Raw genomic sequence first — 22,165 nt, forward strand, 5'->3', positions numbered from 1 at the left:
CTCTTCCAGATAGTTAATGTATACCATGAACAATTGCAGGCCCCACACCAACTCTTGTGGCACACTGCTCACCACTGATTGCCAACCAGAGAAACATCCATGTATCCCAAATCTGCTTTGTATTCATTAACCAATTCTCTATCCATGATAATGAGAAAGTCATTACTTCTCTCAGGTGTAGTGAATTAATCATAGTACAAGATGCTCTGCAAATGTATTAATTTTCCTCCTTGTGAAATGATTTACTTTGGAAGGTCAAATTTGACAGCAGAATACAGGTTTAATAGGATATGAAGCATTGTGCAGGAGCAGAGGGATCTTGGGGTTCACATCCATAGATCCCTCAAAAGTTGCTGCACAAGTTGGTAGGGTTGTTCAGTTGCATGGTGTGTTGGATTGAGTTCAAGAGCCACCCAATTCTATAAAACCCTGGTTCGATAACACTTGGAATATTATATTAAATTTTGGTTGCCTTATTATAGTAATTTAGAACAGAACAGCACAGGAACAGGCCCTTTGGCCCACAATGTTGTGCCGAACCAATTAGTAATCAAATGGCCATCTAAACTAATCTCTTCTGCCTATATAATGGCCATTCCTCACATTCATGTGCATCCAAATGTCTCTTAAAAGTCTCTAATAGTTTTACCTCTATCACCACCCCAGGCAACACATTCTAGACACCCACCAACTCTTAAAAAATTTGCCCCTCACATCTCGTTTGAAATTACCCCCCTGTATCCAGAGATACCGGCCACGTGACGGACGCACTGCCACCTGGCTGGTCGGAGGACACACCACATGCCAATCAACATTTGGTCCCTCCCAACTAATCAATGCACACCTAAATTATTGGTCACCTTAATTGGATTATCTCGCCCAGCCCCATGCTATGAAAGGTGAGACTTGTGCCTGGCTCGGTCTCTCTTACAGACCACCTCATTGATGGTAAGTGCATTGGTTTATGTTTGGGAAGGTCTATCGTTTGTCCTGGTAAGGGAGCCGCAGCTATCCAAGGTCAAGGGGGATAGCTGTCGTAGTGCTTTTCCCTTGTTCTTTGTATCTGTAACTGTACCCTGTCCCCACACCGCTTCCTGTGTATTGTAGTTGCTTGTGTTGACCCAACTTCCCCTTGTAAATAAATCTTATTATTAAAACTGTGTGTGTCCAGGCCTCTACCGTTGAGACTCAAAGAGCCAGTTATTTTCCATCACAACACCCCCCCCCCCCCCACCTGAAATGCATGCCTCTAGTATTAGACATTTCAACCCTGGGAAAGAGATACTGTCTGTCCACTGTACCCATGCTTTTCAATCTTATAAACTTCTATCAGATCACTCCTCCGCCTCTGCCGCTTCAGAGAAAATAACGCAAGTTGCGGTAGCTTTGGCAAGGGTACAAACGAGATTTACCAGGATGCTGCCTAAATTAGAGGACATGCCTTATGAAGGTAGATTGAGCAAGCTCGGGCTTTTCTCATAGGAGCAAAGGAGGATGAGAGGCGACTTGATAGAGATGTACAGGATAAGTGTACAAGATAAAGAGGCATAGATTGAGTGGGTAGAGACCTTTTCCTCAGGGCAGAAATAGCTAATGAGGGGTCATAATTTTAAGGTGAATAGAGGTAAGTGGTGAGTGTGTGAAATGCCCTGCTGGGGTGGTAGTTGAGGTAGCTACATTAGGGCCATACAAGAACCTCTTAAGTAGGCACATGAATGATAGAAAATGGAGGGCTATATAAGAGGGAAGGGTTAGAATGAGTAGACTAAAAGGTCAACACAATATTGTCGGCCGAAAGGCCTATACTATGCTGTAATGTTCTATGACTTATGGGTAACAAGGATGACAAAACCCTTAATGGCCAACATATTGGTCATTAACTGTAGCTATAAAACTGCATCCATGCATTTATACAAAATCTATTAAGCATTTTAACTGAGGTTTTTAAATCATCCTCATTTGACTTCATTTCATACACTCAAGAACTAATTGCATTGTAGCAAGCATAATGTTTATATATTGAAACATATGCAGAGTTCATAAGAACTGCAGACAAACTGACATTTTTGATTCTTCATACTTAAAAAAAAGCATGCTGATTTTTGACTACAAGTACCCTAATACAGTCACAATACAAGGAGGATTACAAAAATCAATCGTAATGGAAACCAAAATATCTCTTACAGGAAATTACTTGGAATCAGTAGATTGTGTTTTCGTTACCTTGGGGATGAAAGTGTTTTTGGAAATGGATTATGCTGCAGTGTGCATTAAATTCAAGAAGAAAGCATCTGACTCATTATGCAACACAGGGCTTTGTTTCTGTTCTGTGTGTTGTCACTCCCAGGTGACAACATCCAGAACAAAAGGAGAAACATAACACACACTTATTGAACACTGGTTCCTATTTTGTTTTCTAAATCGGTAAATTTAATGAAGGCACACTTTGCTACTGATAAAGCCATTTGAATGGAAGTTTTACATGATTTTTGACTAGAATTAGATTTGACTAGTGAACCGATCTAAATACCTGTATGGTAAACAGAAGCCAGTGTCACCTCTTTCGACCTCTTCCTTAAATTGTTGTACACAGTCCAGAAAAGCCACCATAGCATGATCAAATTTATTATCCCAGAAGAATCGCAGTCCCCCAGAACAATACAAGGGCAGCTCCTAAAACAGAAAATTAAATTCTAGGTACAACACTAAAAAGAAATTCTTTGCTCCCTCCGCCCACTCACCCACTGCCAAGGAGTACTTTGCTTGATTTCTTCTGTACTTAATGATTAAACACTCTGTTCTTCTATTACTGGAATTATTATCAACCAAGAATGAGGAAAGTACAGAAGGGGACTGAGGATTTCACTTTCCATTAAGTAACAAAGGCCATCCCCAGATTACAGACATCCGTACATACAGGCAAGCTGTCATAATGTTTTTCAATTCAAAAGTCTGACATCAGTTTGCTCCTACAAAGGACAGAACTAGTTTCCCTCCTTCACTTCTGTCAATTGTTTGTTCTCATCAGTATTGTATGCTTTTGGTGCCAATCATTACAGTACCATGAAGGTTTTCTTAAAGTGATTTTTGTGCATTTTCTAACTTACGGATCACAATAACTTAAAGGCATCTGAAAGTAGAACCCTTTCACTCCTAGAGACAGCCTATAAGTGATCTCTCTTTAGTTCCTCCCCAAATGACACTGCTGAACTGGAAAGATTGTGGGATAAGAAAATGCAAACTTGCATCCATCACTCCATTAGACTCGTGTATAAACTTTGCATCTAGCTACCATAATCTTATTTCTGATCATTTACCAAAGTGTATCATATAAGCCAATGCTTGCAATACCCTTTTCTGTGAAAATAGCTAATTATCCATTTATAACCAGCAAAAATGATGACATGAAGAAAGACCAATAATGGGAGTCAAATGTTTCCAATTGTAACAGTTACATCACATGCTAAAACGTCTCGTCACTCACACATACACATGCAGTCAGCTTAATTGCAAGACATAAAATCATTCTAATGAAATTAAATTAGTGCTTCAGACATTGACCCCAAATGAGGTATGAGATGTTCCCAAATTCATTTAATTTATAGTCATGTTAGTATCATGTTGACAGTGGACTTTAACTCTTTTCTCAAGAGAAAGTATCTAACCCATTATTTTAAAGCAGTAACATTTGAAACCTGGTTACTTTTCAAAACTTACAATTTTTTGAAAATTATTTCTCTTTAAGCACATCATTCTATTTTCAGATTACAACCTTTAAATCGGGTTTATTAGCAGAAAACAAAAATATGGTCAAAGTAATTTTCGTTAACTCAGCAAGGATTATTTTACTACCAAGATACAGACCTTGGTTCTGTCTGTAAGTGATTCCAGGTATGAATGATTGCCATAAGGAACTAGGCGATACCTACAAAATAGAAACACCTAATAAATAAAAAAGGTTTGTACACTTTTTTTTAAGAAATTGCATTTTCAGACAAGTTCCATACAATTTTATAGTAAACTGTTATGTTCCTTGCAGTCAATCTTCTAAGAAAACTCTCGACATCAAAAAGTATCACCAACACTTTCTTGCTTCTCTGATAGAGCATACAATGTGCGGGGGGGGGGGGGGGGGGGAATGTCATCAATTGTTAATAGCAATTTTCCAAAGTACAATGATGAGATAGCTGACAGCAAGCCCTGTTGGAATAACTGAATATGAAGAAAAATCTGCAAAGCCAATACAACCTAGTACTGTCTCAACTTTAAAATGCATGGCTCTTAATGATTATATTCCTATTTTGGGCCTTTTGTTTTCCAAACCCGTGAACATGGACTGAACAATATATAGGGTACTCAGAGCTCATGTATTGATGTTCACTAAAGGTTTACAAATCCAAGAAGCACCATCTCTGCCAATTTTTTACCAGTCACATTCAGAACAGGAGCTGCTAATTAGGTTCTAGTTGAGGACAAACTAGAAAAGGAATGTCCTCACCAAGAACTGTCCTGCATCAGCTCCATTAGGTAAAAATTTTAGTTGAAATAGAATGCAGTACTAGACCTGGCTTTGGCTAACTCTTTCTTATTCATGCAGTTCATATCAGAAATAAGCAGTGCAAAGAGGGGGAAAAAGAAAGTAGTGAGGCAGTGTTCATGGGTTCAATGTGCATTCAGAAATCTGATGGCAGAGAGGAAGAAGCGATTCCAGTATTGTTGAAATGTGTGCCTTCTGTATCTCCTCCCTGATCGTAGCAATGAGAGGGGCATGTCCTAGGTGATGGAGGTCCTTAATGATGGATGCAGCCTTTTTGAGATATTGCTCCTTGAAGATGCTGGGAAGGCTAGTGGCCATGATTGAGTTAATTGAGTTTACAACTTTCTGCAGCTTATTTCGATCCTGTGCAGTGACCACCCCCCCCCGGTACCAGACTGTGATGCAACCAGTTAGAATACTCTCCCACAATACATCTGTAGAAAGTTGCAGGCATCTTAGGTGACATCTCAGATCTCCCCAAACTTGAAATATATCTGCAACCCATTGCCTATCATTGTGGTACAACTATGTAATACATGGAAAAAGAGGGAAAAAAAAGTAGTGAGGTAATGCTCATGGGTTCAATGTGCATTCAGAAATCTAATGGCAGAGAGGAAGAAGCTATTCTGAATCATTGAATTTGTGCCTTAAGGCTTCTGTACCTCCTCCCCTATCGTACCAATGAGAGGAGGGCATGTCCTAAGTGATGAATATATATTTATATTGTGTTAATGTATGCTGAAGGAAATACTCTTTCCCTAAAATTTCTTCCTTCTATTTGAAATTATTAAAACACAGACAATTTTGTCCTTACTTCTGTAATGAATTGCTCATCTAGCTTTTAAGGTTCTTATCATTTAGAGTACTTAAACCAGCTCACTTGAAGATTTGTAATAAGTTTCACACACCAAATGCAGTTTCAGAATGCACCTTTGAAATCGAAGTTCCATCTTGTTAGCCAGTGAATGCAGAAGTAGCACAGTCTGTCCCCAAGCTGCATTAATCTCATTCCACTCAACAGGAACACTTGGTAGACGCCCTAGTCTGAAGTTATTGATAGTGCCAAACTGTCCACTGTGCCTGTAATTCAAATTGCTCAGTAATGAAAAACTTCATCAAAATAAAAATGCACAAACAATACAAGGCAAATCACACAAAATGCTGGAGGAACTCAGCAAGTCAGGCAATGTCTTTGGAGGGGAATGAACAGTCTATTTCAGGTCACAACTACAAGATTCAGGTGTGACAAATAGTTTTCAATCTGGTCTGTTATAACTTAGCTAGTGAAGCTCAAGATTTAACTTTGGTAAATGAACATAACTAAAGATGTGATATGCATACAATGAAAATGTTAATTATAATGTCCTTTCTAATATCACATCAAACTTACACACAAAATTAGCAACAACAACTTAAAAAGTGACACATTCCCTGTACCTTTCACACAGGGAATCAGAATCAACCAAGTGTCGTGGGCAAAGAGCAATTTGATAATGGACTGGATGAAGTTTACAAAGAGTTTTATGTGTTATCAGTGTAATGTTCAATGAGGATTGTAGGTCTGGCGAGTGATACAGAAAGCACTCTCTGTGAATAAGTATATTAATCATTTATTTATAAACATAAAAATTCGAACATTCATGTTCCCCAAGTTACAGAAACTACAAAGCTGAATAATCAACATACGTACATTCAACAAACATACTTAAGTTAAAAGTGCATGCAGAGCACACCTTCCCAATGGTCTTGTCTTAAACAAAGGAAGAAGAGAGCAAACCCCTTCCACGTGCTAGTTTATAAATCCAGAATACTTGAAACTGGACACCAATGGTAAAAGCAGCTGCATCTTCTAAACTAATCAGAACAGAAGCTGCTTTTGACAACAATAAGGCATGTCCCCACAGGACAGTTAGAAGGGACAGTATTTTTTTTTATATATATATGTATATATAAATATCAGAATAAACTTCATAATAAAAACATTTACAAGAATAAAACATGCAATGCCTTTTCATTCATTACATTCATAATCAATGCTTTCAGTACTCTTGAGAACCCACATTTAACACAAAGCAATGACTGTAATGACTAAGACCAAGAAAGAAAGACAGTAAATTTAAATACAAACATGTAAATTGCTGAGGATGAGTCAAGTGGTAGAGACTATGGGCTACAGTTGAAACTCCTTACTGTACTGTCTTGAATATTCCAATGCTAACAATCCCTTAGAAAAAACTCCTGCATATTTACAAAAAGAAAAAATATTCTTGCACATTTATAATCCTGGAACAAATCCTACACCCAGAGGTCACATCGTATTGTTACGATGGCTGTTGTAGATCCCACTTCTTATTTATTATTATTCAGAGATACAACACAGTAACTGGCCCTTCCAGCCCATTGAACCCGCACCACTAGTTACACCCGCATGAGCAATTAAGTGGGGTTAGGCCAGTATAAATTGTTCACATTTTTATTTTTGTAAGCATTGTTGTATAGCAGGGAAAAACAAACCTCAGTTTACTTAATTCCAAACCCATCCTCACTAATTAAAAATGGAAACCCACTTTGTTTACATTTCAAAAACATTACCCCCTATGTTCCATGGTTTCTGAATAAGCTTTCAGTGAATACAAAACAACAGGTATAAGAATCCAGAAGCAAGACAGCAATGAGAATAAATTTACATCCTGTCACAGCATTAATAACTGCTTCTTAGGTGACACCAGTCCATCATTATAGACTTATTAGCATCTCAAATTTAAATCATTAATTGATTAGAACATCACCTTAACATGTTCATTAACACAAAAATCCACTGATGACAACAACAACAATAAAAGCTGATCAGTTTAATACAGATACAAGGTGACTGGTTCTCACCATATGTGGAATGTAGCATTGAAAACATTGGTTTTCTTGAGTTTGTCGAGCTGAATTTGAGCATATCGCATTTGATTGTCAACACTCTTTAACTCATCGTCAAGCTCCAGCTGTTGTCTTTTGAATTCAGAGTACTCTCTCTGGTACCTTTTACACAAGCAAAATGTGCTGTTAATCTTAGAATGGTCATAGTCAGCAATGACTTTTGTTTACACAAGTTACAGATATACGAAAACAAAAACCTTAGTGTAACAAAGTTTACTGAAGGGGTGCCAAAAAAAAAATTTGCACTAATTTTTTTTTAGAAACAGCAGGAACCAATAGATGTAAATCAGCAAAGTAAATGCTGGAGCAGGTTCATTCTTCTGAATTCTCATTCAGGCAATCCCCAGGTTATGTCAGGGTTCCATTCCTGTAAACTGTTTGTAACTCAGATAGTTCACAAGTCAGAAGTGCGACCGTATACCGAATTCCCAGGTAGCAGAAGATGCTTGCAGCCCTGCAGCAGTAGGCAAATCCATACCACTGGTCTCCTAACAGCTTGCTCACATGTATGGTCGCTACACAAGTCGGGTGTTCATAAGGTGGGGAGGATCTGTGTTTTTAATTTACAACTCATAATTTTGTTCTGAAATGCAGATAAGTTTCTGGCTTACAGGAAAAGGAGAACTGAAATAAAATTCTGAACTGCTTCAAAATTTATATAACATGACAAAAGTAGCATTCAATATCCTTAAGCCTTTCTTCTTCACCAAGTCCATTGTTGGCTCCATCTGCACTAGTATTAATGAGAAATATGTCATTCATTTAAATTACCATCAATTTATTGAACAATTTTTTTAAACTCAGAGATACAACATGGTAACAAGTCCTGCTGGCTCAATGAGCCTATGCCACCAGTTAACCTACAAACTCGTATGTCTTTGGAATGTGGGAGGGAACTGGAGCATCTAAAGGAAACCATGTGATCACACGGAGAACGTACGTAGACCTGTGTGGAATTAAATGTGGGTTGCTGGTGCTGGAAAATTGTTAAACTAACCACGACACTGCCATGCCATCCTAATCTAGCCTTTTGACTAGAGGTCTTGGAGAAAGGGAAGTAAGATCATTGTTTAAACATGCTACTTCATGTAAAGTTTTGCTTCTATTTTCTCTTTAATATTTGGTACAAGATTCAAGAACCCAGATAAGGAAGGAGAGTTTCATGTGTACTTCTATTAAGCAGTAGTAAATTTACAGACTATCAGACAGAAACGATTCAATTGATAGTTGTTTACTCACTGGGCTTCCTCCTGATTGAGTCTGTCAGTCTCTGCTCTAACCTTGGCCAAATCATCTGCTACTTTCTTCCGTTTCTCTTCTACATTTCCAAGTTCCTGGATTAGATGGTCCTCTTCAGAGTTCAGCATTTTTAGCTTTTCCAGAAGCTGCTCTTCATCTTCCTGACTCATTTGCTGAAGGATCTCTAAACAGTTCCTAAACCAAGAACACTTTAATCACTCTTTTTAGCTGTGTTACGTACCCCGTAACTGGGTGGCTTACCAGCAAAGGTAGAAGTATCCGTTGGAGTCTGGTACTATTTTCCAAACAGTGTTTATTAGTAAAATATACAAATCAATATCAACAGTGCAAATATACAGATAATACACATTAGCAATACTAAACCCAAAAGTGTGGGTATAATAATAATAATCAATAATAAACAAGCTCTATCGATGTCTAGGGGATAATGAATTGTCATATGTGAATATAAAGTTCAGTTCAGTTCATACAGGCTGAGGTAGTTGTTGGTCGATGTGTTGTAATTGTTGGAGAGAGAGAGCAAGCAAACAGTGACAGCCAGTCAAACCTTCCTTCACATTCTTGATCTGTCGATGTGTTGTTGTGGCCATTCAGGTATGACCCCTCTCGCCTTTAGCTGGACCATTCTTCTATGCTGGACTCGTCACCCAGGCAAGGGTGGACACACACACAAGCCCCCAACCGCCTCGCTATAAACACTGAGTTAAAATTGACCGATCCTTCGTTCGGTCTCCGATGCCCCACACTTTCTCGTGGGTTCCAACACTTAAGCAGTACTCACTAGTGTGTCTCCTGGTACACCTCTTGGTGTGTCTGAGAGGTGTCTCCTCAGACCTCTCTTTTATCCCTACTCACAGGGTCTCAGGTGTCAATCAGTTTTTTTTTAATATTTTTTTATTAGTTTTTCAAAACATTTTACAAATTAAAAACCCCAAATCCCAATGAGGAACATTAAAAGAGTGCAAAATTAAGCATACAATAACAATATGCTACAAAGGAAGAGAATTTAGCAAAAAAAAAGCACCTGAATTAAAGACAAGTAAGCTTAGTGTCCTCCCCAAGCCCCACAACACAAGAAAAAAACAACAGCAACTCCAGACCAACCACAACACAATATAGACAGTATAAGTCAGGACAGCCAAACTCCCAGACTGTGAATACACTCAGCAACAGAGGGTAATAATGCCTTCTACCAGAAAAAAAAAGGAGCTGAAAGCAAGGGACTGAAAAGAAAAAAAAACCCTAGTCAAGAGGAAGGTTATGAAAGTACTTGATAAAAGGTCCCCAGACCTTATGGAACTTTAGATCCGAATTGAGAACTGAATAATGAATTTTTTCGAGGTCCAAACAGGCCATGATGTTGTTAAGCCATTGAGCATGAGTGGGCGGGACAACATCTCTCCATCTGAGGAGGATCAAGCGTCTAGCCAGGAGAGAGGCATAGGATAATATTCGGCATTTGGTCGGACCCAGACATAAATCTGTCTCGCCCCAAAAACCAAACAGAGCAATTAAGGGGTTTGGTTCTAGGTGCTGATTCAGAATACACGATAACGTAGTGAAGACATCTTTCCAGAATTTCTCCAAGCTAGGACAGAACCAGTACATATGGATGAGAGAGGCCACGCCCCTCTTGCATTTATCACAGAGCGGACTAACGCTAGGGTAGAATCAAAATAGTTTAGATTTAGACAAATGGGCTCTATGAACAATCTTAAACTGTAAAAGGCAGTGGCGAGCACAAAGAGGTTGAGTTAACCGATTTGAGAACTGAATCCCAGCTCTCCTCAGATAAGGAGATATTTAAATCCTGCTCCCAGGCCATTTTGATTTTATCCATGGGGGCCCGTCGTAAGGCTGCTAGTTTATCTCGGATGATTGATATTAAGCCTTTACCTAGTGGATTCATGGAAAGAAATAGGTCCATAGCATTTTTCGCAGGCATTTCAGGAAAGTTAGGAATTAAAGGAGCAATAAAGTGTCGGATTTGGAGATATCTGAAAAAATGAGCATTGGGCAGATTGAACTTAACAGAGAGCTGCTGGAAAAGAAGCGAAGCGATTATCAATGAAAAGATCTTCAAAATGTCTAATGCCCTTCCTATACAAAACCTGGAATGCTGAATCGTATGTAGTCGGTAAAAAAAAAGATTATAAGCAATAGGGCTGGAAACGGAAAACCCCTGGAAACCGTAGCATTTCCTGATCTGAGCCCATATATGCAAAGTGTGTCTAACAAGAGGATTAGCTATTGATCTGGGCAGACTACTAGGGAGTGCAGAGCCAAGAAGTGCAGAGATAGATAATTCTTTAGTGGAGCTCAGCTCCATCGCCACCCAGTTAGGGCATTCGGGTTGGCCATGGAAAAAAGACCAGAAGGTAGCACAACGTATATTAGCTGCCCAATAATATAAATGAAAGTTAGGTAAAGTCATGCCACCCTCTTTTTTAGATTTTTGGAGATGGATTTTATTAATTCTAGAGCGCTTATTCTGCCACAGATATGACAAAATAATAGAGTCTAAGGAATCAAAAAAAGATTTAGGAATAAAAATTGGGATAGATTGAAATAGGTATAAAAATTTGGGGAGAACATACATTTTAACAACATTAATACGACCTACCAAAGACACAGATAGAGGTGACCATTGTTCCAGACTCTGTTTTATAGCATATGAAAGATTGGTAAAGTTTTCACGAAAGAGATCTTTAAACTTCCTTGTGACTGTAATTCCAAGATAAGTAAATTGATTATGGACTACTTTAAAAGGGAGATCATGAAATGTTAGTTCTTGTGCTTCTTTATTAATTGGGAGAAGTTCACTCTTATGTAAATTAAGTTTATAGCCAGAGATCTGGCTAAACTGGTCAAGAAGTGAAAACATTAGAGGTAAGGATGTAGACGGATTTGAGAGAAAGAGTAATAAGTCATCAGCATAGAGAGAAACTTTATGCTCAACACCCCCTCTCCAAATCCCAGTCAATTCAGGGCAGTTTCGAAATGCTATCGCCAGAGGTTCCATAGCCAAATCAAAGAGAAAGGGACTTAAGGGGCATCCCTGGCGGGTGCCATGTTTGAGATTAAATACTTGGGATTTCTGAAAATTGGTTAAGACAGAGGCAGTAGGACACAGGTACAGCAATTGGATCCAAGAGATGAAACCTTGGCCAAGGTCAAATTTTTCTAAAACTGCAAAAAGGTAGTTCCACTCTATACGATCAAATGCTTTCTCCGCATCGAGGGAAATAACACATTCAGGAATCCCAGTTGGAGGTGAGTATAAGATATTAAATATACGCCGAATGTTAAAAAAAGGGAAACAGTTTTTAATAAAGCCTGTTTGGTCATCAGAGATAATGGAGGGAATGACGGTTTCTAATCTATGAGCCAAAACTTTAGCTAAGATCTTTACATCAACATTGAGCAGAGAGATCAGCCTATACGAGGAGCACTCTGTTGGGTCTTTGCCCTTTTTTAAAAGAAGAATAATAGATGCCTCACTGAAAGAGGGTGGCAATTTGCCGTAATTAAACAAGTCAGATAATACTGAAAGTAACTGAGGAGAAAGAAGAGAAGAGAATGATTTATAAAATTCTACAGGGAACCCATCAGGTCCAGGAGATCTCCCTGAGGACAGTGCAGAAATTGCAGTAGATATTTCTTCTAATGACATAGGCACATTGAGTTTGGCTTTGAAATCAGATGAAAGTGAGGGGATATTCAGATTCTGTAAAAATTGATCAACAGAGATATTGTCATTCAGAGATTCAGAGGAATAAAGCAGAGAATAAAAATTTTTAAATGCGTCATTAATTTCTAAATGATCCAATGTAAAGTCTCTGTTCTCCTTCCGGATCTTTGTAATATGTTGTTTGGCTTTGGAACGCCTCAGCTGATTGGCTAGAAATTTACCAGACTTATCCCCATGAATGTAAAAGCGACTCTTGCTTTCGAGAAGTTGGCATTCAACAGGTTGAGTGGACAGAAGGTTAAATTTAGTTTGGAGTTCAACATGCTTCTTGTATAATTCAGGGTTCTTAGTTTGGGCATATATTTGATCCAATTCCTTAATCTGGTTAATGAGGTCTAATCGATCTGCACGGGACCTTCTGTTGAGATTTGCTGTGTAAGAGATTATTTGCCCCCTCAGATATGCTTTCATGGCATTCCAGACAATCTGGGATGGTACTTCAGGTGATGTATTAGTGTTAAAATAAAAGGTTATCTGATCCTTAATAAATTTTAAAAAATCATCATCCGATAGTAAAGTTGAATCAAACCGCCAGTGTTTATTCCTCTGAGGGAGACCAGGCAAATTCAGAGAGAGAGTAATTGGGGCATGGTCAGAGATCAGTATACTCTGATAGTCACAAGAGTGGGCAAATGGAATAAGTTGGTTATCGAGTAAGAAATAATCAATTCTAGTGAAGGTATGGTGAACATGTGAGAAAAAAGAATAATCTCTCTCCGTAGGATGGAAGAAACGCCATATATCAGAGATACCATAATTAGAGAGAAACGATTGGATAGCTAAGGCAGATTTAGTAGGTGGTCTAGTAACAGAGGACGATCGATCCAAATTGGGATCTAAACAACAATTAAAGTCACCACCCAGTATAAGAGAGTATGAGTTTAAGTCTGGTAGTGAGGAAAAAAACTGTTCAAAAAAATTAACATCATCAAAGTTGGGGGCATACAGGTTTGCTAGTGCAACTTTAGTGTTATATAGTTTACCAGAAACAATAATAAAACAGCCATTTATATCAGATATTTTATTATGGAGTTCAAAAGGAATATTTGAGTTAATAAGAATGGAGACTCCCCTAGCTTTAGCGGTAAAGGATGAATGAAAATGTTGACCTGCCCACCTTGACAAAAGCCGGGAGTTATCAGAACAACGAATATGAGTTTCTTGAAGGAAAGCAATGTCAGCTTTGAGTTGTTTGATATGTGAGAATACCTTCCTCCTTTTAACAGGGTGATTCAATCCCTTTACATTCCAGCTCACGAATTTAAGTGCACTAGCCATTATCGATTACTAATGCATAAAAGGCAGAAGGCATATAAAAAGTCAAGCAGTACAATAGTAGTCTGGGAGCAGAGATGTAAACATAGATTCGTAAAATCAACACATATACATGTCCTGAGCTATAAAGAAATATAATATATACAGTGAGTGATGTTGGAACTAGAAAACTCATCCCACCCACACAACCCAAAACTAGACGGCTACCAAAACAAGTAGCTAGCTCTACCAAAAAAATTAACCCAAATACAACTTCCAGATCTGTGTCATTAACAGCAGTTCCGTATAAATACTATAATAAATAGTAACTAGTTTATGCACTAAAAAAACATAACTACAGATTAGAACACCTTCTGCAGGAATATAAAACTTAATACAGAGAAAATCGGAAGAGGACCAAAACTAACCTGCCAGTGAAAAAATTATAGAAGAATAAAGTAAGAGAAAGGAAAAAAAGGGATAAAAAAAGAGAGGAAGGGGAAAATTATAAATTCAAGACGAGTATTTATCAACCATTTACAGAGAAGAGAAAAAAATTCAGAAATTAGAAAAAAGGGGTGAAAAAAAGAAAAAAGTATAATAAAATAAATAAATATAAAAAGAAGGAAAACTAGATCAGCAATTAAACCGTGAACTAACAAACAGGAAGGCCTTCTCGGAAGACTTCAAACCTCCAAAACAAGTTAAAGTCGGTTGTAGAACTCTGTAGATAAAGTTGTACAACAATAAAAGATAGGTTTCACACACACCAAATCCAGGGAGAGATTGTCAGCAGCCCTTAGAGTTTCGATGAATAATGTCTGAATGATTCAAGTAAAGTCTGAGTCCAGAAAAAGTAATTTTACTACGAGAAGTACTTATCCACCATTTTAGGAGGTCTGATCGGGTTCCGAAGATGACTGGATAGCCGGAAGACTTGCCACAAATGCTTCAGCTTCCTTGGCTGACTTAAACCATTTGTATTTCCCAGTGTTAAGTTTGATTCGTAGATCAGCAGGGGAACGAAGCGAAGGTTTAAAGCCACGACCAAAAAGCACTTTCATTGCGCCTTTAAACTCAGCGCGCATCTTTAAGGTCTGGGGTGCAAAATCTTCCACAAAGCGAATGGTTGTATCCTGGAAAATAAAAGAACCTCTGCGACGTGCCTCTACGATCAGACGGTGTTTTACCTGGTATTGATGGAAGCACAAGATTACTGGTCGCGGGCGGTTGCCCAGAATTCCGGCGGGAACATGGACCCGACGTCCCCGTTCGAGCTCAGGCGGGTTCGGAAGCAAATCTTTCCCGAATATCTCACAGAGAAACTCGGCGAAAAACTTCACTGTTGATCCCTGTTCGGTGGCCTCTGGCAATCCAAGAATTCTAAGATTGCAGCGTCTGCTGCGATTTTTGAGATCCACCGTTTTGAAAAGGAGTTTGTTACACTTTTCCTCCAAGCTGGAACAGAGTCTCCAAGTATCGAACACGACTTTCTAAATCTTCAGAAGTCGAATCGATGCGAGATAAGTGTTGGGCATGCTTGCCCACCTTGTCGTTGATTTGATCAATCTTGACCAACTGTTTGAAAGCGGTTTTGAATTCCTTTAAAATTTCGTCTCGGAGCTGACCGAGCGCAGTCAGGGTCTCGTCTGAGAGAGCCGGAGCTTCCTTGCTCCTGGATTTAGAGCTCTTGCTGACATTGTAAGTTAGAGGTGTTCACAGGCAAGTAAGAAGTACCGAAAAAGTTCCCGACTAAGGTTTAAAAAATGGAGACATTTAGCGCAAAGATAGCGACAGTAACGGAACAAAAGTTCGGAGCAGCTAAGCAATCGCCATCTTACCGGAAGTCCCCGGTGTCAATCAGTTTTGAATGGCTTAGCCCATCAAACCAGCCCACTCCGGCTGTCCACTGAGGAATTTGAATGAACAGAATAGTACCAAGTAAACAGCCCTCCCTGGAGCCATAAGTCTCACAGGAGTCATAATATGGTGGAACAACAAGTCTCTTCCTCCCTGTGTTATCTCTCCCTTATCTGAAGCAAATGTTCCAGTCCAAGTATGTTTTTGTTCCATCTCCTTCTCTCTCATTAGCAGCCTGGCAACAGTAACGGTTTGTAATTCTCCCAGGGGAGGGGGACATGGGCAACCTTGCACCCTTCTGCCCATCAGAGCTGTTCATCCTTCTTAACAGCTGTGAGCATTACATTCAGCAAAACCAAAGTAATTTTGAAGATGTTAATCTAAAACATTTAAAAAAATTATGGTGCAATCTTAGTCTTAGGGAATCCCTTGGGGCTGGGGATAACTTGCTTTCATTACAGTTGGGGAGTGGAAGATACTTGAGGATTGAAAATAGCAGTATTAAGCCATTCAGCCTTTTGAGTCTGCTATGCCAGCAGCAAAATATTGAGGTTACTAGAAATCTGAAAGAAAAACCCTTATGAACTGCACTGTTAAAAGACGGCAATGTACTCCCTCCTTCCGAAGGGCAATCAGAAATGGAAATAAATGCGGGCCTCGGGAACAGCAGCAAATGAAGAGAAAGATGAGTTTTACTGCTGCTGCACATTATAATTTTAGTGCAAGATTTCTTTTAGGAATACTGTTTCAAAAATCATAACTGAAATCATCTGTCCAGTCACTCTATGGGATGGATTGATTTATAAGCACCAGTTTGTGGATTCAAATTGACTCATATGGCTTAAGGAAAAGTCTGTTTGCTTTGCTCCTTACTTGTCTCTAGATTTATAGAATTTAGATTCAAGCCTGACATTGAGAGTTTAAGCTCAAAGAGATGGCTCAGAATCAGGTTTAGTATCACTTACATCTGTTGTAAAATTTGTTGTTTTGTGGCAGCATGACAGTGCAACACAAAATATACTATATAAGAAATACACTAAGTTCTGTCTCACATATACATGCACTTTACATCAACCTTCAGGCCATGTGCTAATATTATTTTGTGACTATATGGGCTGGATCATAACTATATGTGCTGTGTGTTTGCACTTTCCCCCAGAAAAAAAGACGATATTTTGCTTAGCTTATCTGTGTATGGTTGAATGACAATAAACTTGACCTTGAAATATACAGAAAAATAGTGCAAAAGCTAACAAAAATAGTGAGGTACTACATAAAAATAGAAATAGTTTTATTTAAAAATAAAAAATAGTGGGATGACAATCCAAAGCAGAACTAACTATAAAGTTAAACCTGGTTAATTGCAAGAATAGTATAACTTTGCAGTCTTGGCTCCTTCAACTAAAGTTTCCATGCCCATCCCCCCACCGAAATAGATCTGGGTAGTAGTTCTACAGTATAACTGATATCAATGACATACTTGTAATTCTGGCATTCATTTTCTGTAACGTTCAGCTGTTGGTCTAATTGATCCAGCAATGTATCTGTACACTCTTCACAAAGAGGGTGGTCCACATCTGTCTGACCAGACATTATGTCAAACAGATCACTAGTCACCTATTTAAAAACAAGGACAGAGTTCAGTGCATACCCTGCATATGCCACATATTTCCTCTGTTACATTTACTTTCCAGAGAAGGAACAGAACGACGTTGGTATCAGTTAACATCCTGATATATCATGTCAGTCATGTTGGAAATGTACAGAGAACTCCACCTATCCAAGCCAAGATGAATAACTGGCATTGGCACTCTTTTTTGGCCATAGCATCTACATGGTTAGAGTAGGCCAGGGTATTGTTGACTAGGAATGAACATCACCAATGTTTGATAAACATTGTTGACTCAATGGGCCAAAGAGCCTATCTCCATGCTGGAAACTCTGATTATTTTCAGTGCTCCGTCATAGCGTGAATGGAGGCAAGTGCAATGCCAAAAGGACAAAGGCTGATATAGGAGCTAGACTTGGAGGAGGGTGGTGGAAATGCTGGAGAATTGAACCTGCAGTAATGGGAGAATTACAATCACATGCTTAAGTTTTGGCCGAGTGCTTTGAAACTGACTATTTTTTGAAGGACACCTTGAGATTTTACTTTTGGCTCCCAGGTGTGCAGGATCACTGGGGACCTGAGTCACCCCAACCACAATCTATTTCAGCTGCTACCATACAGGAAACTGTACTGCAACACAAAAGCCAGGACCAATAGGCTCCGGGAGAGCTTCTTCCACCAGACCATCAGGCTGATTAACTCATGCTGATATGAGTATATTCCTATGTTACATTGACTGTTCTATGTATTATAAATTATGATTGCACATTTAGATGGGGACGTAACGTAAAGATTTTTACTCATGTACGTAAAGGATATAAGAAATAAAATCAATTCAATTGGGAACTTTATAGAAGAATTATTTAAATCAGGACAGCTTGGTTGATTAATGGAACAGGAAGTACTGTAAATTAGAACTCTCATATCAGAGTGTAACACTGAACATTCGCTTGCTTTCTTGGGATGACATTTTTCAAATTACTATTCATTTGAACAATCATTAATCCAACATCAAGGGGCCTATGGAGGCTATGCTACTAATTTGTCTCTCTTAATTATTCCATTGAGTTTACTTGTAGGGATGTACTGGATATTCTGTGTCTTTGCTGCAGTGAGGTGAAAGATACACTACTATGAGTACATTGTCAGGTACTACATGATGGCTGTGATCATTTCTCAGGAATGATAAGGGAGGGTAACTGGGCAGACAGAGTAATTTATAATTTTAAAGGACATTTTTCTAATAGGTACCAGCTGAAGGTTGCTGTATTTAAATGATGGGGAAGGTTGCTGGCTCCTTTATCTGAGTTTCCCAGCTTTGTATACTGCAGTAATTCAGCGTGTCCTGTGAGAATGCTGGGAACAGGCTGTAGGTTGGGTCCCTTTCCAGTGTGAGATCTTATTCTTCCAAGCAGTCATATGAAGGCGATCTCTAGTGCAGGTGGTTGTCACCATTCCAAGGGATGTATTGAGATGATGTTTAATTTTTTTTTAAAGTCTGGAAGTCATTTGGAAACTGTTCCTTAACAACTGTTGTCTTACCCCACCCCATTTCCTAGTGACATGGACCACAGCTGCAACTATTTTGATTAATGGTACAAAGCCACACTGGAGATTCAGTGGCATGGATTTGTTAACTAAGACATTGACATCTCCCTGAATCAGGTCTGTCTCGATACCTTTCATCCTTCTAAACTCCAATGAACATAAGCCAAATTGATCCAATCACTCCTTATTTAAAATAATAGAGGGGACATTACACAAACAGCATCTTTTAATTTTAATAAAAGAAACTCTGAACAAATCATAGATATTTTTCCAAGTCTTAATTATAATGTTCACTTACTGTGAGCATCACTCCCTGTTAAACATTTTACTTCCTGTAGACTTGTTAATCTGTTTTATCAAGATGTACATTATCTCACTTAGATATTTTTGCTTGTAAGACGTGCTTAAATTTAAAATACTGACTTTTACTATAATTGAATGTTAAAGACAAACCTACCTTGAGCCTTCGACTTAAATTTTCCATTGTCCCACCATCAGAAGCTTCTCCAATTAATGTAAAACTATTAGCACTTTCAGTGGACAACATCCTACAAAAGATTATGGCCTGTTAACAAATTCCTAATGCAAACAAAATAGTTTAGGATCTTTTAAAAGTTAAATAAAAGTCATAATATTCCATGTTTCTTTAAATACAACAATATAACTTTGTATTATTTTCACTTCCAACACATAGAGCCTGATAAAAATGTTACTAAATTAACACAATTAAGAACATTCCATGTATTTTAATAGCTTGTTTATAGATGGAAATTTTAATTTTAACTTGTTTGAATGATTTCACTAATTCATTGCAAACTGCTACAAGAAATTCTACATTAAAAACAGACTTGCTTGTTAGAGGGCATAATTGGAAGGGAGAAGTACATTTTCCTTCCCTACCCTCTCAGGGTAGGATGAAATTCCATGATATACATGGCCAATATATAACATATTAGTTTGTTGAGTGTGAAACACTTACAGATCTAAGTCACTGCAAGGTGCAGTTGGACCCGATGGCATTTTAAATGATTAACTTGTTATCAATAATACTAGTATAACAATAAAATATTAATTGGGACACATTAGGATCAGTACATTTTGGCCCAATTAAGCCACTGCTTCAATTAGCCAAAGTTGCATGAAAACAGTTAAGGAGGTTTAAAAAAGGCAAACTATTGTTTTAATTGAGTAACAAATTATGTATTTAAATGAAATACAGAATAAATTACAACACTACCCATACTACTACAGTACAACTAATAGGAACTAACAGTTTTATCAACGGAGGAATTCATCCAGTGTACACTGATGTATTCTTTTGATGCGACTGTAAATGAACAAAATTAGCGCAGACACCTAGCGCAGACAATGGACTGGCTTCCAACAATGTTTTCAATGGATGCATTCTCCAAATCTTCATTTTAATTATAGTACATAAGATGTTTGTCAATACCTTCAAATTCTTAGTAGTTTCTAACTTGAAGTAGGGAAATAGTTTCATTTTCACTCCTAGCTGTTTCTGGCATCTCCAAGTCTGAATGCTTGAAATCGCAGTGAGCAAAACAGTTCTGAATGGTCTTACTGCTTATTACTCGCCAAGTATCAGTAACAAAAATCACTACCTTTTGAACACAAGCACATGCAAGTGACACTATTTAAAAACTGTTTGCTCTAAGCACAACAGCTACACGACGTACGCACATTCTCTAGCCTCAATTAAGCGGCATAATATCCCAATTAAGCAAGGGGAACCCCAGCTACTATCTCAATTTGTTTTTGTTCTTTAAGAGCTGTCCCAAATCAGCTGCTGCCCTGATTAACCAAAATCCACTGTATCCGATCTCTAGCTCTTAAATCTATCCTCAGTTGCCACTGGATTACTATCCCTTTTTGTATTGTCAAACAACAGCTCACTCAACATCAGCAATGGTGCTAGCATAGGAACTTTCTGCTTTACATGGATCAGTAATATAACCTGCAAAACAATTTGATAAAATACATTAGCCTATTCTGCAAAGCTGAATTACCCACAGCAAATGCCAAGAAAATTTTGAAAAGTAAATGCAGTGTAATGCACCACACCCACCTGCTCAATTTATTTTCCTTCCACAAATAATCACCTTTTTTTTTCAGGCATTAGTATAGCAGTCCAAATGACTTCCTACCGCTATGAAAAGGCATCAAGGGATCCACTTTGCCATTCCTGAGAGAATGGCAGGAAAGAGGTTTTATCCGATAATCATCCAGCAACAAGAAGAGTTTCTCCAAACTTTAATCACCCAACACGTGAAACAAAACTACGTTCATCAGCATTTACACTGTTGATTGATAAATGAATGGTCTTTTTCATGAGGAGGGGGGAAATCGCCCCATTTAAAAAGAATGAAATCATTTGTCTTTACCGAGCTGGAGGGATGTATTTTCTGGATACGCCGTCTGGCTTGTTTTCTATACAAATTTCCTGTAAAAATGAAGCATTTTTAGTAAAAACAGATGAAAAGGATTATCAACTTGCACACCTTCTGAAATAATTTAATTAGTGGAATTACTGTTATAAAATCACATACCTATAGTGGCACTGAACTAATACCTCAAAACCAAAACTTAAAAATTAGTTACTTTGAAAAGGCAGTTATAGGTTTGCTGGTGAGCTAATTTGTACCAAGATTCTACAAAACACAAGGGATGAAAGACTTATTACCCTGTTCTAGTTATAAAAGTTGTGTGTGAAATATAGTGCAGAAGGTAATCCCTATTTCCCCCTCTCCCTCCCCCCCCTCCCCCCCACCCAAGGGATCTGGACCATGAGCAGCCACCTTAACATCTCTAACGGTGTAACACTGGCTCATCTGCTTGTTTTTGCCAGGAAAGGCAGCAAATACTTCCTCTTAAACCACAGCTATTTTGAGATTGTTTTGTATTTTTTCAGCTATTCTGTAACTTGAGACCAACTCTCCAAATAGAAAACAAATACTAATCCCCTCCAGAAATTATGGTGTAACATTGGTTCAGTTCATAAAAGCTGACAACTTTATTACTGTTGGCCTTTATGCATTGAACTGGCTACCCAACCTCAGGTTGAAGTCCAGCATTATGTTTAGCTAAGTGCTATCATTAAAATATCTGCACTGCTCTGATGGACTGGGTTCCTAAGTTTGAACGCTCCCGGACATGCTTTCCATCCGTGCCGGGTTGAGTGTCGAGCTTGCAACTTGGCCTCGTAAAAAAAAACACTGCACTGTGAGGACATGGGGGATCACTCACAGAATCTTTCCTCCAAGACAACCACTTGAAAAAAAAGTGGTCACCAAGGCTCTGGCAGAGTATGGCACACATAAAAAAAAAGTTATTTCCTACCCATTGATTTAATCTAAACAATCATTTTTAAATGTGTGCACTTCTGGTATATTTCTGTTGT

General features: G+C 38.4%; 1 protein-coding gene across 5 annotated transcripts in view; it reads right to left on the minus strand.

Moving 5' to 3' along the window:
* Window positions 1-22,165, minus strand: part of becn1 (beclin 1, autophagy related) — a 31,759-nt gene that overhangs the window by 3,240 nt on the left and 6,354 nt on the right. For 4 of the 5 annotated variants that reach the window (XM_059956499.1, XM_059956500.1, XM_059956502.1 and 1 more), the window contains exons 4-11: window positions 21,150-21,208; window positions 19,205-19,295; window positions 17,071-17,207; window positions 8,705-8,899; window positions 7,421-7,567; window positions 5,468-5,617; window positions 3,865-3,925; window positions 2,531-2,673 (exon numbers count right to left, since the gene is read on the minus strand). In XM_059956499.1, coding sequence (XP_059812482.1) covers window positions 2,531-2,673; window positions 3,865-3,925; window positions 5,468-5,617; window positions 7,421-7,567; window positions 8,705-8,899; window positions 17,071-17,207; window positions 19,205-19,295; window positions 21,150-21,208 — 983 coding nt within the window. The remainder of the gene's footprint in view (window positions 1-2,530; window positions 2,674-3,864; window positions 3,926-5,467; window positions 5,618-7,420; window positions 7,568-8,704; window positions 8,900-17,070; window positions 17,208-19,204; window positions 19,296-21,149; window positions 21,209-22,165) is intronic. The other variant, XM_059956503.1, reaches the window with a different exon arrangement.

The sequence above is a fragment of the Hypanus sabinus genome, chromosome X1, assembly GCF_030144855.1.
Source record: "Hypanus sabinus isolate sHypSab1 chromosome X1, sHypSab1.hap1, whole genome shotgun sequence".
Lineage (NCBI taxonomy): Eukaryota > Metazoa > Chordata > Chondrichthyes > Myliobatiformes > Dasyatidae > Hypanus > Hypanus sabinus.